The sequence below is a fragment of the Piliocolobus tephrosceles genome, chromosome 19, assembly GCF_002776525.5.
Source record: "Piliocolobus tephrosceles isolate RC106 chromosome 19, ASM277652v3, whole genome shotgun sequence".
NCBI classification, from domain to species: Eukaryota; Metazoa; Chordata; class Mammalia; order Primates; family Cercopithecidae; genus Piliocolobus; species Piliocolobus tephrosceles.
In genome coordinates this window covers 10,167,694-10,195,497 of record NC_045452.1, presented here as the reverse complement: position 1 = coordinate 10,195,497, position 27,804 = coordinate 10,167,694, and the positions used below count along the sequence as shown (strand labels likewise).

The following is a 27,804-nucleotide window of genomic DNA, read 5'->3' as shown; positions in this document are numbered from 1 at the left end:
CAATAACTTTGTTTATTTTCTTATTTTTTGAGACGAAGTCTCACTCTGTTGCCCAAGCTGGAGCACAGTGGCACGATCTGTGCTCACTGCAACCTCCACCTCCAGGGTTCACGCGATTCTCCTGCCTCGGCCTACTGAGTATCTGGGACTACAGGCACGCACCACCATGCCTGGTTAATTTTTGTATTTTTAGCAGAGATGGGGTTTCAGTATGTTGGCCAAGCTGCTCTTGAACTCCTGACCTCATGATCTACCCACCTCAGCCTCCCAAAGTGCTGGGATTACAGGTGTGAGCCACTGCGCCTGGCAAGAACTTTATTTTTTAAACTTTAAACTGTCAACAATTAAAGGGGAATCTTCTTTAACTTGATCTTTTCTTCTATATTTGAAAAGTATCTCATCTTTGTCAAAATTTCCTTGGCTTCTTCAAAGTCATCTGAAATAAACAGAGACACTGAAGTCAGGCTTCATTTCAAGCAAGAATAAAACCAACTCTGATGACTAGGGCAGCCATATATAGATGGAGCCCTGGAGTCCGGAGGGCCCCTCAATTCCTCAGTAAGACTTAGCAACGAAGAGGGAGAACATCTGGATCGTTAAAGAGACAAAGGGATAAACCAAACGGGGTGGGGGGCATGTAAGAGCATGTGCACAGGATTCACATAAATTAGAGAAGTTTATTCTCTTCAGGACAGTCTCAAGTAATAAATGACTGGTGGGGGCTAGATGCAGGAGCTCATACCTGCTATCCCAGCACTTTGGGAGGCTGAGGTGGGAGGATGGCTTGAGCCCAGGAATTGAAGACCAGCCTGGGCAACAAAGCAAGACCCTGTCTCTACCAAAAACAACAACAACAACAAAAAAACAAAAATTAGCCGGGCATGGTGGCATGTGTCTGTAGTCCTGGCTACTTGGGAGCCTGAAGTGGGAGGATCCCTTCAGCCCAGGAGTTTGAGGTTGCACTGAGCTATGACTGCGCCACTGTACTTCAACCTGGGTGACAGGGTGAGACCCTGTCTCTTTAAAAAAAAAAGGAGGGGTTGTGTTTTAAAAGTTTTTCCCTAACACATGTGGTGGTATACTGAGGATATGAAAGCACTGGATGCTTCCTATATGCCAGGTGCTGAGGCACAGAGCTGCCTTCAGGGGGCTTACAGGTCAGGTGCTAAGGCACAGAGATACCCTCAGGGGGCTTACAGTTCCCAAGAAAGACACCCTTAGACCAGTGATTTTCCTTTTTTTGTGTGTGTGTGAGATGGAGCCTCACTCTGTCACCCAGACCGGAGTGCAGTGGCGCGATCTCAGCTCACTGCAACCTCTGCCTCCCGGGTTCAACCAATACTCATGCCTCAGTCTCCTGAGTAGCTGGTACTACAAGGTGTCTGCCACCATGCCTGGCTAATTTTTGTATTTTTAGTAGAGGCAGGGTTTCACCATGTTGGCCGTGGCTGGTCTCAAATTCCTGACCTCAAGTGATCTGCCTGCTGTGGACTCCCAAAGTGCTGGGATTATAGGTGTGAGCCACCATGCCTGGCCAGACCAGTGATTTTCAACTGAGGATGATTTTGTCCCCATGGGGACATCTGGCAATGTCTGGAGATATTTTTGGTTGTCACAGCTGGGAGGTAGTACTGACATCTGGTGGGTACAGGCCAGGGATGCTGCTAATCATCTTATAGTGCTCAGGACAGCTCCCCCAAATGAAGAATTATCTGGCTTACAATATCCGTAGTGCCAAAGTTGAGAAACCCTGACTTAGGTAAGTACAACACAATGTGAAGAGTGCTAAAATGAAGATATGTTATAACCACTCGCATCATTCCAGATGACTCCAAAAATAAAATATTTAGCAAAAAAGTCACAGGATATATATGATATTATATAGAGAGAGATAAAAATATGTGAGATGAAATAATATATTATTATGTACATATATGGTTAAAACTATCAAGAAAAGCAAGGGAATGAGTAACACAAAATTCAGGAGAGTGGTTACTGTGGGAAATGTAATGGCAAAGGGTCTACCAGGGACTCGGAAGGCCTTGGTCGTATTTCATTTCTCAATTTAATTTATTTAGTATATTTTTTGTATTAAAAAAATTTTAGGACCAGGTGCAGTGACTCAGGCCTATAATCCCAGCACTTTGGGAGGCCGAGGTGGGCGGATCATGAGGTCAGGAGTTCAAGACTAGCCTGGCCAACATGGTGAAACTCCATCTCTATTAAAAATACAAATATTAGCTGGGCGTGGTGATAGGCACCTGTAATCACAGCTACTTGGGAGGCTGAGGCAGGAGAATCACTTGAAACTGAAAGGCTGAGGTTGCAGTAAGCTGAGATCGTGCCACTGCACTCCAGCCTGGGTGAAAGAGCAAAACTCGGGCTCAAAAAAAAAAAAAAAAAAAAATTAAGTTGTGGTAACACATGACATAAAATTCATCATGTTAGCCATTTCTAAGTGTATAGTTCAATGACATTAACTACATTCACATTGTTGTGCAAGCATCACCACCATCCATCTGCAGAACTTTTTTTTTGTTTGTTTGTTTCAGATGGAGTCTCGCTTTGTCGCTGAGGCTGGAGTGCAGTGGCATCATCTTGGCTGACTGCAGCCTCCACCTCCCGGGTTCAAGTGATTCTTGTGCCTCAGACTCCCAAGTAGCTGGGATTACAGGTATGCACCATCACACCCAGCTAATTTTTGTATTTTCAGTAGAGATGGGGTTTCACCATGTTGGTCAGGCTGGTCTTGAACTCCTGGTCTCAGGTGATCCATTTGCCTCAGTCTCTCAAAGTGCTGGGATTACAGGTGCAAGCCACCCTGCCCAGACTTCCACAGAACTCTCTTCATCTTGCAAAACTGAAGCTGTCTACTTATGAAATAACTGTCTATTTTCCTCTTCCTGACTCTATTCCCCCATAATCACCATTCCACTTTCTCTCTATGAATCTATCACAGGTACCTCATATAAGTGGAATTATATAGTATTTGTCCTTTTGTGACTGACATTTCACATAGTACGTCCTCAAGGTTCATCCATGTTGGAACCTGTGTCAGAATTTCCTTTTTTTTTTTTCCTTGAGACAGAATTTCGCTCGTTGCTCAGGCAGGAGTGTAGTAGTGCGATCTCGGCTCACTGCAATCTCCGCCTTTCAAGCAATTCTCCTGCTTCAGCCTCCCAAGTAGCTGGGATTACAGGCATTTGCCACCACACCTGGCTACTTTTTGTATTTTTAGTAGACATGGGGTTTCAACCATATTGGCCAGGCTGGTCTCGAACTCCTGACCTTGTGATCCGCTGGCTTTGGACTTCCTAAGTGCTGGGATTACAGGCTTGAGCCACTGCGCCCGACCCTATGTCAAAATTTCTATCCTTTTTTTTTGAGATGGAGTTTTTCTCTTGTCACCCAGGCTGGAGTGCAATGGCGCAATCTCAGCTCACTGCAACCTCTGCCTCCCGGGTTAAAGTGATTTTCCTGCCTCAGCCTGCTGAGTAGCTGGGATTATAGGCACGTGCCACCATGCTGGGCTCATTTTTTTGCATTTTCAGTAGAGATGGGGTTTCACCATGTTGGCCAGGCTGGTCTCAAACTCCCGACCTCAAATGATCCGCCTGCCTCAGCCTCCTAAAGTGCTGGGATTACAGATGTGAGCCACTGCGCCCAGCCCATTGTTGCACTTATTTTGAACAAACTTAACTGTTAGATCAATTAAAAAAATAAAAGTTTTAATTTTACATTTACTTATTCTTTTCTCCAATGGTTTTCCTTTCTTTATGTAGACCCAAGTTTCTGACCTATATAAATTTCCTCCACTCTAAATAAATTCTTTTTTTTGAGACAGAGTCTCATTCTGTCACCCAGGTTGGAGTGCATTGGCGTGATCTCAGCTCACTGCAACCTCCGACTCCTGGGTTCAAGCGATTCTCCTGCCTCAGTCTCCTGAGTAGCTGGGATTGCAGGTGAGCGCCACCACGCTGGCTATTTTGTATTTTTAGTAGAGATGGGGTTTCACCATGTTTGTCAGGGTGGTCTCGAACTCCTGACCTCGTGATCCGCCCACCTCAGCCTTCCAACATGCTGGGATTACAGGCGTGAGCCACCATGCCCAGCCAATCAATTATTTTAACATTTTTTTACAAGGCAGGTCTCCTGTCAACAAATTTCCTCAAATTCTTTTTTTTTTTAGATGGAATCTTACACTTTTATCCAGGCTGGAGTGCAGTGGTGCGATCTAGGTTCACTGCAACCTCCACCTCCCAAGTTCAAGTGATTCTCCTGCCTCAGCTTCCTGAGTAGCTGGGATTACAGGCACGCCACCACACCCGGCTAATTTTCTATTTTTAGAAGAGATGGGGTTTCACCATGTTGGCTAGGATGGTCTTCTTGATCTCTTGACCTCTTGATCCACCTGCCTCCGCCTCCCAAAGTGCTGGGATTACAGGTGTGAACCAGCGCGCCCAGTCCAAATTCCCTCAATTTTTATTTGCCTGAGAATAGCTTCATTCCTCCTTCAGGTTTCTTTTTTTGTTTTGAGGAGTCTCGCTCTGTTGCCCCGGCTGGAGTGCAGCAGTGCAGTCTCGGCTTACTGCAACCTCAGCCTCCCTGGTTCAAGCGATTCCCCTGCCTCAGCCTCTTGAGTAGCTGGGACTGTAGGCACATGCCACCACACTCAGCTAATTTTTGTATTTTTAGTAGAGATAGGAGTTTCACCATGTTGGCCAGGCTGGTCTCAAACCCCTGACCTCAAGTGATCCACCCACCTCACCCTCCCAAACTGCTGGGATTACAGGTGTGAGTCACCGTGCCCGGATCACTTTTTTGATATAGTTTGTTTCTCTAGCAAGGCAGAAATGTCGATTCTTTTTTTTTTTTGAGTCAGAGTCTTGCCCTGTCGCCCAGGCTGGCGTAATGGCACAATCTCGGCTCACTGCAACTTCCGCCTTCCTGGTTCAAGTGACTCTCCTGCCTCAGCCTCCATAGCAGTAGCAGCTGGGACTACAGGCGGTGTGCCACCACGCCCGGCTAATTTTTGTATTTTTAGTAGAGATGGCGTTTTATTGCGTTAGCGAGGATGGTCTCGATCTCCCGATCTCGTGATCCACCCACCTCGGCCTCCCAAAGTGATGGGATTACAGGCGTGAGCCACTGTGCCCGGCCCAGAAATGTATTAAAGGCATTTTTTAAAGGCAGAAATGTAGATTCTAAGTATTTCATATCTCCCAACATAGCTATCATAGGAAGGTATATCATAGCTAGTTATTGAATGAATGGCTATGTCTTAGTGCTTGGAATTTCTTTCCATATTTAAGAAAGTCAAGAAAAGAAAAAGTACCTTGTTCAAAAGCACTGCTCACATTGTCAGTAAATTCTTTCTGTTTAGCTGAAAAAGAAAACCATTCTCTTAATTTTTCCACTGAAATAGACTCATAATATGAAGACAATACATATACTTTGTAATCATGCTGGTTTGAACACAACAAAGGAGGAAGTTTGTATTCAAGGGTAAGGCTTCATAACCTTTGTCTCTGCGTGTACCATTAAGGCAGCTGCTGTTTAGCAGAACTCTGGCTGACCCTAATAACACTCTGTTTTTCTACCCATGAAAGGTCTGAGGAGCAATCATCAAGGCTTATAAAATGGCTATAGAATCAGTTAAAAAAAAAAAAAAAAAGACAAGGATATACTGATTATCTCCAGAAAACAGTTTGGGCCTTCGACATTTCAGCAAGGGGACTATTAACATGCTGGGAACACCTATCAGTAAAGCATTACTGAGTGTTTCCGGCAACCATTTGCAAACTGTATGGCCTCTCAGGAAAATGAAAACATTTACATCATGTTGTGTCATAAGAGAAGATGCCAAACAAAATAAAGCAGCAGCTATCTCATATTTCTCTTGATTCCTTGTTAGAAAATGAGGAATTTTCCAGTAATCTCATTTCCCAGATATAAATAGTATCAGTCATTTATATGGTGTTGTCTTTCGAAACACTGTCAAATACATTAAATCCCTAAGGTAGGAAATGACAGGTATTGGGGGAATTGTCCCATGGGTGATGAGTGGAAGATCTGGGAGCAGAATCCAAGTCACTTGACTGCCAGTCCGGTGTTTGAAACTCACCTCTCAGGTAGCAGTGTAGTGTCCACAAAAGAACAACAGACTAGGAACCTGGAGGTTCTTAAGCCTGACCCTAAAATTAACTAGCTCTATGCCTTGAACATTCATTTTACCTAGGCCGTAACAGATACCTTACAGGAGAAAATTTAGGAATTAATCTAAATTAAGGTCAGTGAGCTGCTCAAAGTCAAATGTTTACTATAGGGCTAGAATAAGTGTTTTTTGTTTTTTTTTTTTGAGACGGAGTTTCACTCTTGTTGCCTAGTCTGTAGTGCAATGGTGCGATCTCGGCTCACTGCAACCTCTGCCTCCCGGGTTCAAGCAATTCTCCTGCTTTAGCCTCCGAAGTTGGTGGGATTATAGGTGTGCGCCACCATGCCTGGCTAATTTTGTATTTTTAGTAGAGATGGGGTTCTGCCATGTTGGTCAGAGTGGTCTCGAACTCCTGACCTCAGGTGATCCGCCCATCTCAGCCTCCCAAAGTGCTGGAATTATAGGCGTGAGCCACCATACCTGGCCTAGAATACATGCTTTTACATGCTTTATCTCATTTATCTTGATCCCCACAACAACCAGTACTAATATTATCTCCATTTACCGATGAGGAAATTGAAGGTCAGAGGAATGAAGTCATTTGTTCAAGGTCACACAAAGTCAACAGCATGCTGCCCTGTCATTTAAAATTGTGCAGCTGAGCCCATTGACTGCAACTCCTGAGTTTCTCTTCTCCCTATCACCGAGCCCTAATGCTGTCAACATATCTCCAGCTGACGGTCCCCTCACCACAAATTCTTTTTTTTTTTTTTTTTTTGAGACGGAGTCTCGCTCTGTCACCCGGGCTGGAGTGCAGTGGCCGGATCTCAGCTCACTGCAAGCTCCGCCTCCCGGGTTTACGCCATTCTCCTGCCTCAGCCTCCTGAGTAGCTGGGACTACAGGCGCCAGCCACCTCGCCCGGCTAGCTTTTTGTATTTTTCAGTAGAGACGGGGTTTCACCATGTTAGCCAGGATGGTCTCAAACTCCTGACCTCGTGATCCGCCCATCTCGGCCTCCCAAAGTGCTGGGATTACAGGCTTGAGCCACCATGCCCGGCCTCACAAATTCTATTTTACTGCTTTAAACGTCTTTTCTCATTATTGTTTGCTCATTTAGTAAATACTTACCAAGTTCCTTTTAAACTATAAGTACTTTTCTGTGAGCTGAGGATGTGAGGGAAGCAAAAAGTAGACATGATTTCTCCTTCTGCAGAACTTCCAGTCTAATGAGGGAGGCTGATATTGATCAATTAATGTCACACAGAACAGTGAAGTTATAACTGTGATTAGTCTTACAAAGAGATAGCCACTACTAATAGATAGCTTAAAAAAGGCTTCTCTGAGGAAATGATGATTGCCTTCAGATCTGGAGAAGGAGGGGTTAACTTAAATGGGGTGAAGGAGAGGAGGGCTTCAGGCAGAAGCAAGAGGCCCTAGGGTAGGAGGGTGCCTAGTACAGATGAGGAACTGGAAGTGGTCAGTGTGGCTGGAGTGGAGAGGGCAAAACGAAGAGAAGCAGAGGACAGTGCATGCAGGGCCCTGTAAGGGATGCTAGAGTTTTAGAGCAGTGAGAAGCCACTTAAAAGTTTTTTCTTTTTTTCTGAGACGTGGTTTTGCTCCACTGCTAAAGCTGGAGAGCAATGGTGCAAACACGGTTCACTGCAGTCTCCACCTCCTGGGCTCAAGGGATCCTCCTGCCTCAGCCTCCTGAGTAGCTGGGACTACAGGCATGCACCACCACATCTGGCTAATTTTTAAATTTTTTTATGGAGATGGGGTCTTGCTATGTTGACCAGGCTAGTCTTGAACTCCTGGGCTCAAAAGATCCTCCCACTTCAGCTTCCCAAAGTACTGGGATTACAGGTGTAAGCCACACCTGGCCAATTTAAATAAGGCCAAGAGTAGTGATTAGATTTGGGTTTTGGCTGGGCTTGGTGGCTCACACCTGTAATCCCAGCACTTTGTGAGGCCGAGATGGATGGATCACCTGAGGTCAGGAGTTTGAGATCAGCCTGGGCAACATGGTGAAACCCCGTCACTACCAAAAAAAAAAAAAAAAAAAAATAGAATTAGCCAAGCATGGTGGCACGTACCTGTAGTCCTAGCAACTTGGGAGGCAGAGGCAGGAGAATAGCTTGAACCTGGGAGGCAGAGGTTGCAGTGAGCCGAAATCACACCACTGCACTCCAGCCTGGGTGACAGAGCAAGACTCTGTCTCAAAAAAAAAAAAAAAAAGAAAAAGACTTGGGTTTCAAAAAGATTCCAGTGACAGTGAAGGGATTTGTTAGATGGGGCCTGAAGGTACAGACAGACCAGTGAAAAGCTACTGCAGTTGTCCAGGTGAAAGTGAATGGTAGCTTGGAAAAGGGGCTGGTGGCAGTGAAAATAGAGATGGGTGGATGAATTTGAGGCAAATTTAAGTTGGCTCTTTCGGATGTAAAAGATTGACTATGCGCATAAGGAAAAATAAGGTTGTTAAGGCCTCCTCAAAATTTACACTTGTGCAACTGGTGTCATTCTCTTAGGGAACACTGGAAGAGTAACAGATTATTATTATTATTTTATTTGGAGTCTTGCTTTGTCATCCAGGCTGGAGTACAGTGGCACAATCCCGGCTCACTGCAACTTCCGCCTCCTGGGTTCAAGCGATTCTCCTGCCTCAGCCTCCCAAGTAGCTGGGACTACAGGCGCATGCCAACATGCCCAGCTAATTTTTTGTATTTTTAGTAGAGAGGGGGTTTCACCATGTTAGCCAGGATGGTCTTGATCTCCCAACCTCGTGATCTGCCTGCCTCGGCCTCCCAAAGTGCAGGGATTACAGGCGTGAGCCACCGTGCCCGGCCTAAGAGGAACAGATTTTTTTTAAGGGAAAAGGTGGGGAGGGGAGACACTTAGGAATCCATTTTAGGCACAGTTGACATATATAAACTCCAAGAAGGCATGGTCTTTCTTGTTCCGTGCTGTATCCTCAGTGTCACGCGCAGTGCCTGATATTTGTAGTAGGTACACTACAAATATCTGTGAAAGTATGTAATGAATATAGTCTAACAGAGAACCTTGGAATCTTTTATATGTGGTGTGGTTAATTTTATGAGTCAACTTGGCTAGGCTATGGTGCCCAGTTGTTTGATCAAACACGAATCTATGCCAGGCACATTGAGTCACGCCTGTAATCCCAGCACTTTGGGAGACTGAGGCAGGGGGACTGCTTTGAACCCAGGAGTTTAAAGCCAGTCTGGGCAACATGGCGAAATCCCATCTCTATAAAAGACACAAAAAGGCCGGGCGCGGTGGCTCAAGCCTGTAATCCCAGCACTTTGGGAGGCCGAGACGGGCGGATCACGAGGTCAGGAGATCGAGACCATCCTGGCTAACCCGGTGAAACCACGTCTCTACTAAAAAATACAAAAAACTAGCCGGGCGAGGTGGCAGGCGCCTGTAGTCCCAGCTACTCCGGAGGCTGAGGCAGGAGAATGGTGTAAACCTGGGAGGCGGAGCTTGCAGTGAGCTGAGATCCGGCCACTGCACTCCAGCCCGGGAGACAGAGCCAGACTCCGTCTCAAAAAAAAAAAAAAAAAAAAAAAAAAAAAAGACACAAAAAATTAGCCAGGCGTGGTGATGCACGCCTGTAGTCCCAGCTATCCAAGAGGCTGAGGTGAGAGGATTGCTTGAGCCCATGGGTCAAGGCTACAGTGAGCTGTGACTGTACCACTGCGCTCCAACCTGGGTGACAGAGTGAGACCATGTCTCAAAAAAACAAAAACCAACTAGTTTAGATGATCCTGTGAAGGTATTTGTAGATGTGATTAACATTTATAATCAGTTGACTTTAAGTAATGGATGTTACCCTACATAATGTGGGTGGGCCTCATCCAATCAAGTAGAGGCATTAAGTGCAAAAACAGGTTTTCTGGGAAGGAATTCTGTAGCAAGACTGTAACACAGAAATCCTGCCTAGAATTTCAGCCTGCTTATCTACCCTATAGATTTTATTTATTTATTTTTTTGTGACAGGGTCTCACTGTCACTCAGGCTGGAGTGCAGTGGCATGATCTCAGCTCACTGCAAGCTCTGACACCCGGGCTCAGGTGATTCTCCCACCTCAGCCTCCCGGATAGCTGGGACCACAAGTGTGCACCTCCACGCTTGGCTGATTTTTTTTTTTTTTTTTTTTTTTGAGACAGAGTCTCACTCTGTCGCCCAGGCTGGAGTGCAGTGGCACAATCTCGGCTCACTGCAAGCCCCGCCTCCCAAGTTCAAGCGATTCTCCTGCCTCAGCCTCCCGAGTAGCTGGGACTATAGGCATGCACCACCATGCTCGGCTAATTTTCTATTTTTAGTGGAGATGGGGTTTCTCCATGTTGGCCTGGCTGGTCATGAACTCCCAACCTCAGGTGATCCACCCACCTCGGCCTCCCAAAGTGCTGGGATTACAGGCGTGAGCCACCACGCCCGGTCTACGCTTGGCTGATTTTTTAGTATTTTTTTTACAGATGGGGTTTCGCCACATTGCCCAGGCTGGTCTCGAACTCCTGGACTCAAGTGATTTGCCCTTCTCGGTCTCCCAAAATGCTGGGATTACAGGCATGAGCCACTGCGCCCAGTCCTGCCCTATAGATTTTAGATGTGCCAGCTCCCACAATTATGTGAGCTAATTCCTTAAAGTAAATAACCTTCCTTTTTTTTTTTTGTTTTGAGACGGAGTCTCGCTCTGTCACCCAGGCTGGAGTGCAGTGGCGTGATCTCCGCTCACTGCAAGCTCTGCCTCCTGGGTTCATGCCATTCTCCTGCCTCAGGCTCCCGAGTAGCTGGGACTACAGGCGCCTGCCACCACACCTGGCTAATTTTTGTATTTTTAGTAGAGACAGGGTTTCACCATGTTGGCCAGGCTGGTCTTGAACTCCTGACCTCAGGTGATCCACTCGCCTTGGCCTCCCAAAGTGCTGGGATTATAGGCATGAGCCACCGTGCCTGGGCCATTATGTACTCTTTACGTTCATTTTTCACTTATCCTTGGACAAGCAATGAAATACATTCGGTGCTATTTTATCTTTCACCTTTGACAATGGATTCAATCTCTTTCATGGCAGCTTCACTTTCAGCTTCTGCAAGTTTTTCATTGATTTCCATTATTTCCATGAGAAATTGCCTGTCCATTTCATAATCTGTCCTTTCAGGAATCTCCATTCCATGGAGCTTTAGCTATTGGGGCAGAAAGCAAGAAAAATATGTTGAAGAAACTATGGGCAGAGTAATCTAAATCCTACTCATCCGTTAGGAAATAATACCACTAATAGAGAAAACTAGAACTGTCCCAGTAATGAAAGACTAAGGGGTATCAAAAGGTTGGACTGAAACATAAATGCTGGAATGGGATTTCCACTTAATGCTACCTGAAACTGTGTGACCTTGGTGTGATCTTGGGGTAGTCATCCCTTCACTCAGAGGTTGAACTAGATGTTTCTAAAGATTCTATTCAATTACAAAATTTTGTAGATTGTAAGATACTTTTTTTTTTTTTTTTTTTGAGACAAAGTCTCGCTCTGTCACCCAGGCTGGAGTGCAGTGATGTGATCTCAGCTCACTGCAACCTCTGCCTCCTGGGGAAGCAATTCTCTGCCTCAGCCTCCCAAGTAGCTGGATTAGAGGCACCTGCCACCACATCTGGCTAATTATTTTGTATTTTTGGTAGAGGCAGGGTTTCACCAGCTTGACCAGGCTGGTCTTGAACTCCTGACCTCGTGATCCACCTGCCTCGGCCTCCCAAAGTGCTAGGATTACAGGCGTGAGCCTGGCCATGCCTGGCCTCTTAAGATACTTTTGAGAGGAAAAACAACAACAACAACAACAACAGAAAATGACTTTTCACTAAAAGCTACCAACATCAAATCCTTGAAATTCATAGAAAAAAAGTTAGAAAATAACAATTTAAAAAATGCAGTTGAGCCAAGTAATATTCACAGAGAAAATTATACTTGTGCTGTAAGGCTAAATACTATTGGGTCCCTGGACTCTTTGTTTTTTTTTTTTTTTGAGAGGGTGCAGTAGTACAATCACAGCTCACTGCAGCCTCGACCTCTCAGGCTCAAGTGATCCTCCTGCTTCAGCTCCAGAGTAGCTGGGACTACAGGTGTATGCCACCATGCCCAACTAATTTTTGTATTTTTTGTAGAAATGGAGTGTCATCATGTTGCCCAGGATGGTCTTGAACTCCTGGGCTGAAGTGATCTGTCCACCTCAGCCTCCTAAAGTGCTGGGATTACAGGTGTGAGCCACCATGCCTGACCTCAAGCACTCTTCTGCTGAATAAAGGGGACGCGGCTGTCCTATGTCATAATGGGCATCAGGACTTCATGCACAAAAGGGTTGGGAAATCACCTTACAAGGTACAGTCCTCTGCTCAGGGGGGCCAGGAGGGTCTTATAGGCATCATTCACCAGGGTTGAATGCTTCTCTGAGAAGTCCTTTTCAGTCTGTTAGTGGAGATGAAGATAGTACTATTACCATCCAAATTACAAAGTTGTGTGTGTTTTTTTTTTTTTTTTTTTTTTTAGACAGAGTCATCCAGGCTGGAGTGTGCAGTGGCACGAACTCAGCTCACTGCAACCTTTGTCTCCCACGTTCAAGTGATCCTCCTGCCTTAGCCTCTCAAGTAGCTGGGACTATAAGCGTGTGCCACTGCACTAGGCTAATTTTTATATTTTTAGTAGAGACAGGGTTTCACCATGTTGGCCAGGCTGGTCTTGAACTCCCGACTTCAAGTGATCCGCCTGCCTGGGCCTCCCAAAGTGCTGGGATTACAGGCATAAGCCACTGCACTGGGCCCACAAAGTTTTATAATATGCTGATGGGCAGGCACCTAAGGAAGTGGTTAAGTAGAGCTGGTGTGGGATGAGATGTCTTTATATTCAGCTGATAGGTTTTAAGTTATGGGGGAAGTCAGACAAAAGCTGTGAGTGAATGGCAGCTCTGGGTCTGGCAGGCTGGGGTCAGACTGCCATGGGGCAGACACAGCTGATTTTCCAGCTCGGTCCCTGATAATCACATAATCACAAGGCCACTGCCACCCTATTTGGGGATTATTGGGGTTGGCCAATAAGCTACCTGAGACCTCTGGCTGAAGAAATCTGGGTGGACAAGACGCTGCAGTTGCTGGTACCTGTGCTGGAGCTTTGCAGTATCAACTCTGAAGGAACGGTTGCTGGAAAGAAATTGGGAGATTAAATTTATGCAACAAATATTTAAAGATTTGTCTACCATGAGCCTGGTTCTTGCTCTTATGGGGAAGATGCAATAACATATACACAGATAATTTCAAAAAGTGGTAGGTCCTATGAAGGGACACAGAACAGAATCAGAGAGGGTAGCAGATGTAGTGGACAATGAGACGACACTGAGCTGAAACCTGAATGATGAGTAGTCAAATATCAGATGAAAGAGACATCCAGGTAGAATTCCAAGAGCAAGGACCTCGAGGTGGAAGCAAGATAGGCATGCCTGAGGAACTTAAAGATCAGTGTTACTGTAGCCCCTCATACATGTTCAGTGACTAGTGGGGGCAGATTCCATAGTTAAGGGAAAAGGACATTGCTAAATTACACAAAGATTCTTTGCCTGGCCAAACTTTAGTCAGATTTCTGAACCTTCTTCTAGGCCCAGCTGTATGCTTTCTTGTAAAATCCAGTTTTGGCAAATAACCTTGCTAAGTCAGTTTAGCTAGAATCCTTGATCCTCATATTTGATCATCCTAGATCTCTGATCAGATTGTTCATCCTCCACCATCCCCTAGGTGGTGTCTGAGCACACTGGCCTGTCTTCAGCAAGAATCCTGTTAGGTCGGTTCAGCCAGAATCCCGTTTACTCTGCTCCTTGGCTACAAATTTCCTTCTGCCCATGCTGTTTTTGGAGTTGAGACCAATTTCCCTCCCTAACTGCAAGACTCTATTGCAGTGCCCCCTCTACAAGATGATTTTTTTGAGACGGAGTCTCTCGCTGTTCCCCAGGCTGGAGTGCAGTGGTGCGATCTCGGCTCACTGCAAGCTCCGCCTCCTGGGTTCACGCCATTCTCTTGCCTCAGCCTCCCGAGTAGCTGGGACTACAGGCGCCCGCCACCGCGCCCGGCTAATTTTTTGTATTTTTAGTAGAGACGGGGATTCACCGTGGTCTCGATCTCCTGACCTTGTGATCCGCCCGCCTCGGCCTCCCAAAGTGCTGGGATTACAGGCGTGAGCCACGGCGCCCGGCCAAGATGATCTTGAAGAAAGTCTTTCTGGTGTTTGAACAAGTGTGACTGAATAACGTTTTCTTTAATACCACCCTATCTTTTCCACAGCCCAGGTCCCTTCATCCCTGTCTCCCGGTTTATTTTAATTCAACTCCTTTCACACTCTACTCCTAGAGTCTGTCCTATTTCCTTATCATTTCAGCTCTATCCACACTGCCCCATCTCTCCAAGATCGTCAGCCTCAGGGGAAAAAACTATTTATTGGACCCTTTCCCTCGAATTCTCACTTTTCCCTCAGGTCTCGCCCACAATATTATGATTTTCATGCTTTACTCCCCAATTTCGGACCACACTTCTGCAGTCCTTTCTTATATACATCAAACCAACTCTTCCAGTCTCCCGGGCCCTGCCCCTCAAGTACCCCTTCCTCAAGCTCCGCCCCTCGACTTCTCCTTCCTTTCCCGTAGGTACCGCCCCTCAAATCTCCCTCCCCTCTAACCTCGGCCCCCCTATTTCCTCTAACTTCAGCGCCCGCCCCTCCAGTCCCGCTCGTCTCCCTTCTCCACACCTCAACGCTGCTTCCCTCAGTCCCCGCCTCTCAATTTCCTCCTGAGAAATCAAGACACTTCTCTCACGCCTGCTCTCTAGACCTCCGCCCCTCTATCGGTCCCGCCTTCTCTTCCGCAAGCCAGATCCGTCCTCCCCTCTCGCAGGCCAGACCCCGACGTCTCTCTAGCCCGTTTCCCGAAACCGTTGCTCGTACCAGTCCATAAGGCTGAAGTAGTCTCGAGTGGGGTCAGGTGCCTGCAGCGCTCTGCACTGTGGGCAGAAGAACCTGTCCTCCCGCCCGGGGCCCCATGGGCCGCCGCAGTTCCAACAGCGGGGAGAATTGCTTCCCGCCTGCGACGCAGCATCGCAGCTTAGCAGTCTCCTTCTGGGAATCCCTGTCGGCCAAAACCCCCACACCCGGAGCAAAGCCCCGACTCTCCCCCGCCACATCTCGCCGGCGGCCTAGCTAGCCGTGGTCACCCGTGGGGAAAAGCAAAGAGAGCGTCCAACCAGCCTGATGCTGCTGATTGGCTGGGGAGTCGAGGGGGCGGGATCACCCGAGGGGAACCCGAGTTCTAAGTTCCGCTCTGCCTTCTAAACTACAACTCCCAGGAAGCATTGAGGCGATGCCTGACGGCCAGATCTGCTGCTCCTCATTGGTCCGGCGGCAGGGGAGAGGGTTTTGATTGGCTGAGGGTGGAGTTTGTATCTGCAGGTTTAGCGCCACTGCAGGCTGAGGCTGTGGAGAGTGTGCGGCTCCAGGTGGGCTCACGCGGTGAGTCATATGGGGAACTTCTGTTGGGTGTTTGGTAGTTCGAATCCCATCTTCAGCGTTTTGTGCGAGCGGAGTCTCCTGAGCTTCGCTTTGTCTGTATTTTTGAGCTGAAGGGGGAGTGTGTGGGCGACTCTCTTCCTTTTTAGTAGATGATCCTCGAGGTGAAGTTCACTTCCCGTATTACTTACAAGCTGAAACAGGCCTGAACGGACAGGATAAGGAGGAACAGAGTTGTGTTCTTCAATATCAGAGCGAAGTTACTTTGTAAAAAGTTCTATAGATGTTAGTAATCATTGCCATTCTTTAGATTCAATCTCTAAAATACTTACAGAGAGGCCAGTCTTAGCTACTAGGCGCTGCAGGAACTGGAAACGCACTGAGCTGTGTAGGAGGATGTTCTGCGTGTCCCTAAGTAAGTCCCTAAGTAAGTGTATGGGATAGGGTGGCCAGGAGTGGGTAGGAGGGCATCAGTCCTCCTTCGGACTTAGGTTTTCTACTTGAAAAAAAAAAGATTGTGTTTCACTTGAAAGGCTTCTGGACTTTTTTAAAAAATTATTTATTTTTGATATAAAGTATACATATATGATCACCACATCTGTACCTTTTTTTTTTTTTTTTGAGACAGAATCTCTCTCTCTTGCCAGGCTGGAGTGCAGTGGCGCGATCTGGGCTCACTGCAACTTCTGCCTCCTGGGTTCAAGCGGTTCTCCTGCCTCAGCCTCCTAAGTATCTGGGATTATAGGCGCCTGCCACCATGCCCGGCTAGTATTTTTAGTAGAGATGGGGTTTTACCATGTTGGCCAGGCTGGTCTTGAACTCCTGACCTCAGGTGATCCACCTGCCTTGGCCTCCCAAAGTGCTGGGATTACAGGTGTGAGCCGCTGCACCCGGCCTAATTTCAGTTTTTTGAGGAATCACAATACTTTTGTGAATAGTGGCTATACTAATTTGCATTCCCACCAATGGTGTATGCGAACAGGGCAAGGTCAGACATAACTAGGTCCGTGAACATTTGTGTTTTTCCACAAGATCAGACTTACTGATGTTTCATTTTAATTGTAAAAGCCACGAGCTATATGGAGTTCCCAAGGAAGCAATTTTCTGTAGTACTACCTGTTTACTTGGTAGTCAGAACCATGGGCACACAGGCTGAAGCCATTCCACAAGTCAGTCAGCATTGTAAATTATATACAATAGTATATTTATTTATTTATTTATTTATTTATTTTTTATTTTTTTATTTTTTTTTGAGACGGAGTCTCACTCTGCCGCCCAGGCTGGAGTGTGGTGGCCGGATCTCAGCTCACTGCAAGCTCCGCCTCCCGGGTTTACGCCATTCTCCTGCCTCAGCCTCCCGAGTAGCTGGGACTACAGGCGCCCGCCAAATCGCCCGGCTAGTTTTTTGTATTTTTTAGTAGAGACGGGGTTTCACCGTGTTAGCCAGGATGGTCTCGATCTCCTGACCTCGTGATCCGCCCGTCTCGGCCTCCCAAAGTGCTGGGATTACAGGCTTGAGCCACCGCGCCCGGCCGTATATTTATTTAATATATAAATGTTATAGGTTAAAAATCTTATATTAAAGTAACATTTAACATTCAGAGAAAAGGGGATAGGGAAAGCGGTTATCAAACCAGTCCAAGGAGAGCAGTGTGGACAAAGAGAGTGTTTTGGCTTGATCTGGGGTGTCAGTGTCTTGTAAGGAAGAGTTTTTGATGTGGATGAGCCTTTGGTGGCAGATGCTGGGTGTTAATCGTGAGTGACAGCAAGATGGTGTCTGTTAGGACAGCCATTTTGACCTAATAAAGTCCTGGTCTTATGACCACAAAATTTTCTGGTGAGGACTAATAACAAAAGCGTGTACATGTTTATGTCCTTATCTGGTTTAGTACTGTCCTTTTTTGTTTTTTTTTTTTTTTTGAGACAGAGTCTCGCTTTGTCTCTCGCAGGCTGGAGTGCAGTGGCGTGATCTCGGATCACTGCAACTTCCGACTCCCTGGTTCAAGCAATTATCCTGCCTCAGCCTCCCGAGTAGCTGGGATTACAGGCATGCGACACCACGCCCAGCTAAGTTTTGTATTTTTAGTAGAGTCGGGGTTTCACCGTGATGGCCAGGATGGTCTCGATCTCCTGACCTTGTGATCCGCCTGCCTTGGCCTCCCAAAGTGCTGGGATTACAGGCGTGAGCCACTGTGCCTGGCCAGTACAGTCTTTATTAATTAGACAAACATCTGGTCCCTATTGGCATAATGCCTTTTAAAATACAAGAGCCTTTTTCTAAGATAAAATTACTTATGTCAAGAGCACTCTGTACAGTTCCCCTTTCTGTGGAGAAATCTGTTCTTGCCTTTTATTCAAACCATTTTTTTTTTTTTTTGAGACGGAGTCTCGCTCTGTGGCCCAGGCTGGAGTGCAGTGGCCGGATCTCGGCTCGCTGCAAGCTCCGCCTCCCGGGTTCACGCCATTCTCCTGCCTCAGCCTCCCAAGCGGCTGGGATTACAGGCACCCGCCACCTCGCCCGGCTAGTTTTTTTGTATTTTTTAGTAGAGACAGGGTTTCACCGTGTTAGCCAGGATGGTCTCGATCTCCTGACCTCATGATCCGCCCGTCTCGGCCTCCCAAAGTGCTGGGATTACAGGCTTGAGCCACCGCGCCCGGCCTATTCATACCATTTTAACTGGGGTGAGATGGTATCTCATTGTAGGTTTCTTTGTTTGTTTATTTGTTTGAGACAGAATCTTACTCTGTTGCCCAGGCTGGAATGCAGTGGTGCGATTTTGACTCACTGCATTCTCTGCCTCCTGGGTTCAAGCGATTCTCCTGCCTCAGCCTCCCAAGTAGCTGGGATTATAGACACCTGCCACCATGCTCAGCTAATTTTCATATTTTTAGTGGAGACAGGGTTTCACCATGTTGGCCAGGCTGGTCTCAAACTCCTGACCTCAAGTGATCTGCCCGCCTCTGCCTCCCAAAGTGCTGGGATTACAGCCATAAGATACTGTGCCCAGGCCTCACTGTAGTTTTGATTTGTTATTTCTCCAATGATCCGTGATGTTGAGCATTTTTTTATATACTCGTTGGCCATTTGTATGTCTTCTTTCGAGAAATGTCTGTTCGGATCTTTTGCCCATTTCTTTTTTTTGAGACAGAGTCTCACCCTGTCCCTAGCCTGGAGTGCAGTGGTGCAATCTCGGCTCACTGCAACCTCCGTCTCTGTTTCCTGGGTTCAAGTGATTCTCGTGTCTCAGCCTCCCAAGTAGCTGGGACTACAGGTATGAGCCACCACACCCAGCTAATTTTTTGTATTTTTAGTAGAGATGTGGTTTCGCCATGTTGGCCAGGCTGGTCTTGAACTCCTGACCTCAGATGATCCACCCTGCCTTGGCCTCCCAAAATGCTGGGATTACAGATGTGAGGCACTGTGCCTGGCCTGCCCATTTCTTAAATTGGATTATTTGTCTTTTTGCAGTTGAGTTTCATCTCCTTATATATTCTGATTATTCATCCCTTGTCAGATGGCTAGTTTGGAAATGTTTTTTCCCATTCTGTGAGTTGTCTCTTCACTTTGTTGATTGTTTCCTTTGCTGTGCAGAAGCTTTTTTAGCTTGATGAAATCCCAGTTGTCTGTTTTTGCTTTAGTTGCCTGTGCTTTTGAGGTCTTACGCAAAAAACCTGTGCCCAAAATGAGTGTCCTGGAGCACTTCCCCAGTGTTTTCTTCTAGTGGTTTTATAGGTTTGGGGACTGGACTTCTGTTTGCAGTCCTGGAGTTTTGCTGCCCTCACTTTGGTTTTTCACTCACTTCTCTGCATGACTTTCCAATAACAATGGCTCCCAGATAGCATGGGTGGGTGGGGGGAGTATTACATGCATCACTTCACTTAATCCTCATGGTCTGTCTACTTATTTTCGATGAGAAAACAGGCTTAGCGAAGTTGTGATCTACCTAAAGTCATGCGCAGTTTCACTCAAGTGTCTGACTCCAGATCTGCTTGCCTCTAATCTCTCGTAGCAACTTGTTGACACATTTTCTCCAGTTGTCCTGTCTTGCTCAAAAAGCTGTGGGGAAGACTCAGCCTGGCTGAGGTAGTATTAAACCAGCAGTCCCTGGAGTGGCATACTCAGTTTTGGCATTGCCTTCCTGGTATGTTTTAAAGAAAACTCATCAGAACCTTTGTATCTTTTTTTTTTTTTTTTTTTCTGGTGATAGGGTCTCTGTTACCTAGGCTGGAGTGTAGGCGCGATCACGGCTCACTGCAGCCTCAGCCTCCTGGGCTCAAGTGATCCTCCCACCTCAGCCTCCCAAGTAGCTGGGACTGCAGGTGCACACCACCATGCCCTGCTAATTTTTTGTATTTTCTTTTTTTTTTTGAGACGGAGTCTTGCTCTGTCGCCCAGGCTGGAGTGCAGTGGCTGGATCTCAGCTCACTGCAACCTCCGCCTCCCGGGTTCACGCCATTCTCCTGCCTCAGCCTCCCGAGTAGCTGGGACCACAGGCGCCGGCCACCTCGCCCGGCTAATTTTTTGTATTTTTAGTAGAGACGGGGTTTCACCATGTTAGCCAGGATGGTCTCGATCTCCTGACCTCGTGATCCGCCCGTCTCGGCCTCCCAAAGTGCTGGGATTACAGGCGTGAGCCACCGCGCCCGGCCTGTATTTTCTGTAGATACTGGATATCACCATGGTGTCCAGGCTGGTCTCGAATTCCTGGGCTCGAGGAATCTGCCTGCGTCAGCCTCCCAAAGTGCTGGGATTACAGACTAGACCCACCACACCTGGCAGAACATTTGTATCTTGAAAGCTGTGTAAATACAATCAATGTGGGTATTGTAGTCCCTACTTATCAGCGGTAGTAGTTTCAGTTACCAATGGTCAGCTGTGATCTGAAACTAAGTGGAAAATTCATAAGAAATAATCAATTCATGGCTGGGCATGGTAGCTCATGCCTGTAATCCTAGCACTTTGGGAGGCCGAGGTGGGCCTGAGGATCACCTGAGGTCAGGAGTTTGAGACCAGGCTGGCCAATACGGTGAATACCCTGTCTCTACTAAAAAAAAATACACAAATTAGCCAGGCGTGGTGGTGCGTGCCTGTAATCCCAGCTACTTAGAAGGCTGAGGCAGGAGAATTGTTTGAACCCAGGAGGTGGAGGTTGCAGTGAGCCGAGATTGTGCCACTGCACTCCAGCCTAGGTGACTGAGTGAGACTGTTTTAAAAAAAAAGAAATAATCAATTCATAAGTCTTAAATTATGTGGTTTTGCAGTGCTTGTGTTCAAGTCACTCTTATATTTAATAATGGCCCCAAAGCAAAAGATGCTGACAATTTGGATATTGCAAAGAGAAGCTGTAAAGTGTTTCTTTTAACTGATCTCAATTTAATAAGGAAAAAAAAAATTTGTATGCTGAGGCTGGTAACATCTATGGTAAGAACAAATCTTCTATTTGTGAAATTGTGAAGAAGGAAAAAGAAAGTTGTGCATAGTTTATATAGGGTTCTGTACTATGTGAGGTTTCAGGCATCCACTTGGGGGGTCTTGGATCTTATCCCCCTGTGATGGTGGGGACTATGATAGTGTTGTTTCCTGTGTTCTCCTGGAGTAGTAGCCTGAGTGTGGGGAGGAAGAGAATGTCCTCCTCCCCCTGCTTTTTTTTTTGTTAATCCGATTAGGTCAGCAGTGGATGTTCCTTTGATTTTACTGGTGGTTCTGTTATCAGTCTTGTTTTGTTTTCTGTTCTTTGGAGATAGGGTCTCACTCTGCCACCCAGGCTGGTGATATAAGTGGTATGATCATAGCTCACTGCAGCCTTCCACTCCTGGGCTCAAGTATTCCTCCCACCTCACCTTCCAGAGTAGCTGAGGCCACAGCTGCATGCCACCATGTCTAATTTTCTTACTTTTTGTACAGGGGAGTCCCACTATGTTGGCCAGGCTGGTATTGAACACATGACCTCAAGTGGTCCTCTTGCCTTGGCCCTCCCAAAGTGCTGGGATTACAGGCATGAGCCACTGTGCCCAGCCTGTTATGAGAGTCTGTCTATTAGGTTAATTCTAAGACAAGGGTGGGAGCCTCTGTTATGGTCTCCAGTTTATAAAGGAATAGTTCCTGCAAGATTCCATCAAGGCTGGAAGGCCATTTAGGATGCTGAAAAGATAAGCCCTATAGTTACTTAGCATCACAAAGGGATAGGTGGAGTTGTTTAGAGCTGTCTTCCTTTGTGTTCTGCCTCATCAAGTCACTGGGTCCTTAGGTGTCAGGGAATCTAGATTGAACGAACAGGTGTGTTTCCCTTAGGAGCAAGCCCAGAGGAAAAGGGGTACCAGTGACATTTTATATAAATGGACCCTTTGGAATAATGCAGCAGGTTATTGTACAATTTCTTTTTGACTTCTATTCCAAGCCACCTGATCCTTTGTCTTCTTTCTCTTTCCAAAATACACAGATGCTCCTCAACTTTCAATGGTGTTATGTCTAAGTAAACCCATTCTAAGTTGAAAATATTGTTAAATTGAAAATACATTCAATATACCTAATATACCAAACATCATAGTTTAGCCTAGCCTCCTTTAAACATGCTCAGAATGCTTATATCAGGCTGCAGTTGGACAAAATTATCTAACACAAAGATTATTATTATTTTTTGTAGAGGTGGGGTCTCAAACACCTGCCCTCAAGCAATCCTACCTCCGCCACCCAAAGTATTGTGTTTACGGTTGTGAGTCACTGTACCTGACCTATTTTATTTTTAAATTTTATTTATTTCATTAATTTATGTTTTTGAGACAGGGTTTCACTCCTATCACCCAGGCTGGGGTGCAGTGGCGTGATCTCAGCTTACTGCAACCTCCACCTCCTGGGCTCAAGCAATTCTCCTGCTTCAACCTCCTGATTAGCTGGAACTAAAAGTGCCTGCCACCACACCCGGCTAATTTTTTATATTTTATATTTAGTAGAGATGGAATTTCACTTATTTTTTTTTCACTTACATTTAGTAGAGATGGAATTTCACTATGTTGGCCAGGCTGGTCTTGAACTCCTGACCTCATGATCTGCCCGTCACGGCCTCCCAAAGTGCTGAGATTACAGGTGTGAGGCCCCACGCCTGGCCCCCACTATACATGAAATTTAAATGTAGTGTTGATTGTATCAATACATTTTTGGTTTCAGGCTTAATTTAAAAGAATTGGACAAATGTAAGCTTTTATGAGCCCCCCGGCTCAATTTTATTGCTTTTTACTTTTTCATAATCTTCAGATAATTTGTTTTTTCCCTGTAGTTTATGGCTTTCAGACAAAAAACTGATCCGGTGACAATGATCTGGTGAAAAGCTTAGCCCAGAAGAACTGTAGGTCTGGGCTGTTAGGACTTTTAATTTTTGGAGAGCATGTTTGCCCTGGGTTTTTTTTTTTTTCTTTTCTTTTCTTTTGCTGTTGTACTAGGCCCATTGTTTACTTTTTAAAGTCTTGTGCCTCGAAACTCACCTTTGTTGTTGGACACTTTCTTTTTGAGGTCGTGATGTCTCGGGAGTCGGATGTTGAGGCTCAGCAGTCCCATGGCAGCAGTACCTGTTCACAGCCCCATGGCAGCGTTACCCAGTCCCAAGGTTCCTCCTCACAGTCCCAGGGCATATCCAGCTCCTCTACCAGCACAATGCCAAACTCCAGCCAGTCCTCTCACTCCAGCTCTGGGACACTGAGCTCCTTAGAGACAGTGTCCACTCAGGAACTCTATTCTATTCCTGAGGACCAAGAACCTGAGGACCAAGAACCTGAGGAGCCTGCCCCTGCCCCCTGGGCTCGATTATGGGCCCTTCAGGATGGATTTGCCAATCTTGGTGAGACCCTTTGTTATATAGTATCATGTTTTGTTCAGAAAAACAGTTACAGAAAGTTGTTGTGTTACCGGGTGGAAGGTTCTGATTGTGAGTTGTCCAGGTTTTTGGCACGTTGAACAAATAATTGAACATCATGCATGAACAAGCAATGAAAGCATAGATTTATTGAAGTGGAAGGCAATAGAAGCTAAAGTACATGCCGCAGGATGGGAGCAGACCTGAGCAAGTGGCTGCAGAGCCCTGGTAGCAAAGTCTTCTGGGGTTCAAGTACCCTCTAGAGATCTCCCATTGGTTACCTCCTATGTAGATGAAGGGCTGGCTCACAGCCCATTAGAGGCCACAGTGAACTGGACCTCGGCAATTCCAAGACTGGTGAGGATTGGCGCCTTATGCAAATGAAGGTCCTAGAATGGACAAATCATAGGCCAGAGTGCAAATTCTTTTTTTTTTTTTTTTTTTGTGAGAAATCTCGGCTAGGCTCACTGCAACCTGTGACTCCTGGGTTCAAGCGATTCTCCTATCTCAGCTTCCTGAGTAGTTGGGATTACAAACGCATACCACCGCACTTGGCTAATTTTTGTATTTTTAGTAGAGATGGGGTTTCACCATGTTGGCCAGGCTGGTCTTGAACTTCTGACCTCAAGTAATCCACCTGCCTCGGCCTCCCAAAGTGCTGGGATTACGGGCATGAGCCACCGTGCCTGGCTGCTCCAGGAAGTTTGTGTGAATTGGCCTTAGATTCCCTGCCTTCAGACCCTATTTTCCTGCCTTAGTTAGTTGCAGCAGAGTGCTTGAGCCACCTTAGAATGATTCTGGAGTTTGAAGGTGATAAAACCAAAGAGGCAGTGTTGGGTGCTGCACTGGCTGTTACCTGCTGTGGATTCCATTCATTTATTCTTTCAACAAATATTAATTGGATATTTACAATGTGCTGTCCATCCAAGGATCTGAAGGTAGCTTTGGACCCTCTTCCTAGAAAAATGCAGATTCATGCAAACTTGCAAACATTATTCCCTAATCACAAAAGCTTCACCAGTTAACCTCTGCTGTGGTTTGCCACAGCTTCAGAGAATCAGAGCTGTTCAGAACAGAGATGGCTATTTTTTGATTACTTGTTATTTGTTTTTGTCTCAAACTAGTCAACCTTGTGATTTAAATGTGTTGACCCTTTCTGACACCTCCTGGTTCCAATAGTAAGTTTCGCTATGCATATGTTTAAAATACACATGTGTGTATTTTAAAATTGCCAGGCGTGGTGGCTTATGCCTGTAATCCCACCACTTTGGGAGGCCAAGGCAGGAGGATCACTTGAGGCCAGGAGTTCAAAACCAGTTTGGGCAACATGGCAAAACCCTGTCTCTACTGAAAATACAAAAATTAGCCAGGTGTGGTGGTGCATGCCTGCAATCCCAGCTACTCAGGAGGATGAGACATGAGAATTCCTTGAACCTGGGAGGCAGAGGTTGCAATGAGCCAGGATTGTGCCACTGCACTCCAGTAAAAAAAAAAATAGTGTTTTTTTCTTTTCTCTTACATTACAATGACCTCTTTACTAAACACATTTGAACTTGGCATTAATAGGGTAGAATATATTAATATAAAGAAATGAAGGACTGGTGTATCATTTTGTGTTTTGTCACTCACCATCCTTGTTTTATTTCATGTCTAACTTTGATGTCTTAAAAAAACTGTAAAAAATGGATAAACAATACACCTGCATTCTACATATACAACTTTAAATTTATAAGTAGACACTCGAAGTTATTTTTTACCCATTTAAAATATATTTTTTCAGGCCAGGCATGGTGGCTCATGACTGTAATCCCAGCACGTTGAGAGACCAAGGTGGGCGGGATCACTTGGGGTCAGGAGTTCAAGACTAGCCTGGCCAACATGGGGAAACCCTGTCTCTATTAAAAATACAAAAATTAGGCCAAGCATGGTGGCTCACGCCTATAATCCCAGCACTTTGGGAGGCTGAGACGGGCAGATCACCTGCGATGGGGAGTTTGAGACCAGCCTGACTAACATGGAGAAACCCCGTCTCTACTAAAAATACAAAATTAGCCGGCATGGTGGCGGGCTCCTGTAATCCCAGCTACTCAGGGGGCTGAGGCAGGAGAATCGCTTGAACCCAGGAGGCAGAGGTTGTGGTGAGCTGAGATCTCGCCACTGCACTCCAGCCTGGGCAGCAAGAGCGAAACTCTGTCTCAAAAAAAAAAAGAAAAAAACAATTAGCCGGGCATGGTGGCAGGCACCTATAATCCCACCTACTCAGGAGTCTGAGACAGGAGAATTGCTTGAACTTGGGAGGTGGAGGTTGCAGTGAGCTGAGATTGCGCCACTGCACTCCAGCCTAGGTGACAGAGCGAGATTCTGTCTCCAAAAAATAAAGAAATAAATAAAATACAATATATTTTTCAGATAGGCCTATAGGTTTAGATGAGTGGGAAACAAAAATGGTGAGAAAGGGCTAAATGGGATACATCACCTTTAAAAGTGAGAAAACAAATAGGCTGGGTGCAGTGGCTCACAACTGTAATCCCAGCTCTTAGGGAGGCAGAGGTGGGAGGATAGCTTGAACCCAGGAGTTTGAGACCTGCTGGGCGATATAGTGAGACCCCATTCTCCACCAAAAGGAAAAACCAAAAAAGACAAGTAAACAAAGAGTCTGGTTGGATGACCAGCATAAAGTAGATGCTGAATACATAGAGGCTGTTTATTATTATTATTATTATTATTATTATTATTATTATTATTATTATTTGAGATGGAGTCTCACTCTGTCACCCAGGCTGGAGTACAGTGGTGCGATCTTGGCTCACTGCAACCTCCGCCTCCTGGGTTCAAGCGATTCTCCTGCCTCAGCCTCCTGAGTAGATGGGATTACAGGTGCCCACCACCATGCCCGGCTAAGTTCTGTATTTTTTTAGTAGGGATGGGGTTTCACCATGTTGACCAGGCTGGTTTCAAACTCCTGACCTCAGGTGATCTGCTCATCTTGGCCTCCCAAAGTGGTAGGATTACAGGTGCGAGCCACCATGCCCGGCCAAGGCTATTTATTATTATTATTTGTTAATTATTTATACCTATGTTTTCTTCTAAAATTTAATTCCTTTTTGTTTGTTTATTTAGTTTTTTTGAGACAGGGTCTCACTCTGTCATCCAGGCTGGAGTGCATTGGCGTAGTCTCGGCTCACTTCAGCCTCTGCCTCCCAGGCTCAAGCAATTCTCCCACTTCAGCCTCCTGGGTAGCTGGGACCACAGATGTGCACCACCACTCCCAGCTAACTTTTTGTATTCTTGGTGGAGATGGGGTTTCACCATGTTGCACAGTCTGGTCTCAAACTCCTGAGCTTAAGCGATCCATCCATCTCAGCTTCCCAAAGTGTTGGGATTACAGGCATGAGCCACAGTACCTGGCCTAGTTTTAGCTCTTATGTTTAATTAAGGTCCGTTATTCATTTTTAGTTTTATTTATTTATTTATCTATTGAGACGGAGCCTTGCTCTGTCACCAGGCTGCAGTGCCATGGTGTGATCTCGGCTCACTGCAACCTCCTCCTCCCAGTTTCAAGCGATTCTCCTGCCTCAGCCTCCCAAGTAGGTGGGATTACATGCTTATGCCACCACGCCTGGCTAATTTTTGTATTCTGAGTAGAGATGGGGTTTCACCATGTTGGCCAGGCTGGTCTCGAACTCCTGCCCTCAGGTGATCCACCTGCCTCAGCCTCCCAAAGTGCTGGGATTACAGGCATGAGCCACTGTGGCTGGCCTAATTTTTTTATTTTCGTTTTTTGTAGAGACAGAGTCTCGCCATGTTACCCAATCTGATCTCGAACTCCTGGTATCAACTGATCCTCTTGCCTTAGCCTCCCAAAGTGCTGGGATAAGAGGTGTGAGGCACCATCCCCGGCCAGTTTTCAGTGTTTTGTCACTAAGTGTGATGTTAGCTGTGGGTCCTTCCCTTTTCCTTTCCCCTTTCCCCTGTCTTTTTTCCTTTCCGTCTTTTTCCCTTTCCTTTCCTTTCCTTTCCTTCTTTCCTTTCCTTTCCTTTCCTCTTTTCTTTCCTTTTCTTTCCTCTTTCCTTTCTTTCTTTCCTTTCCGTTCTGTTCTGTTTCATTCCGTTCCTTTCCTCTTTCCCCTTCCCCTTCCCCTTCCCTTCCCTTCCCTTCTTCCCTTCCCTTCTTCGCTTCCCTTCCCTTCTTCCCTTCCCTTCTTCCCTTCCCTTCCCTTCCCTTCTTCCCTTCCCTTCTTCCCTTCCCTTCCCTTC

General features: G+C 46.1%; 2 protein-coding genes across 10 annotated transcripts in view; one reads left to right on the top strand and one right to left on the bottom strand.

Annotated features, from left to right (window-relative positions):
* Positions 1 to 14: 14 nt before the first annotated feature.
* On the bottom strand, positions 15 to 15,448 carry HSCB (HscB mitochondrial iron-sulfur cluster cochaperone). 6 transcript variants are annotated; one of them, XM_023190690.2, is made up of 6 exons: positions 15,143 to 15,448; positions 13,260 to 13,356; positions 12,539 to 12,628; positions 11,213 to 11,357; positions 5,336 to 5,383; positions 15 to 436 (listed from the first exon to the last, which is right to left on the bottom strand). In XM_023190690.2, the coding sequence occupies exons 1-6, from the start codon at positions 15,376 to 15,378 to the stop codon at positions 345 to 347; spliced, it is 708 nt and encodes a 235-aa protein (XP_023046458.1). In that variant the 5' UTR covers positions 15,379 to 15,448; the 3' UTR covers positions 15 to 344. The 6 variants fall into 6 exon arrangements, 5 of the variants coding, with proteins under 5 accessions (XP_023046458.1, XP_023046459.1, XP_023046461.1 ...); XR_002726071.1 differs by having other exon boundaries at positions 302 to 436; positions 12,534 to 12,628; XM_023190694.1 differs by having other exon boundaries at positions 302 to 436; positions 12,534 to 12,628; positions 15,143 to 15,403.
* A 160-nt stretch (positions 15,449 to 15,608) lies between these two features.
* Positions 15,609 to 27,804, top strand: part of CHEK2 (checkpoint kinase 2) — a 52,103-nt gene continuing 39,907 nt past the window's right edge. For 3 of the 4 annotated variants that reach the window (XM_023190712.1, XM_023190711.1, XM_023190710.1), the window contains exons 1-2: positions 15,609 to 15,703; positions 23,208 to 23,532. In XM_023190712.1, coding sequence (XP_023046480.1) covers positions 23,214 to 23,532 — 319 coding nt within the window. In that variant the 5' untranslated portion in view covers positions 15,609 to 15,703; positions 23,208 to 23,213. The remainder of the gene's footprint in view (positions 15,704 to 23,207; positions 23,533 to 27,804) is intronic. The other variant, XM_023190713.1, reaches the window with a different exon arrangement.

Coding starts and splice junctions, on each gene's coding strand:
- HSCB (XM_023190690.2), bottom strand. CDS start 15,378: ATGTGGCGGGGGAGAGTCGGGGCTTTGCTCCGGGTGTGGGGGTTTTGG. Junction 11,358..12,538: donor TGAGCAGAGGACTGTACCTT/GTAAGGTGATTT, acceptor CTGCCCCAATAG/CTAAAGCTCCATGGAATGGA. Junction 5,384..11,212: donor GATTGAATCCATTGTCAAAG/GTGAAAGATAAA, acceptor TTTCTTTTTCAG/CTAAACAGAAAGAATTTACT.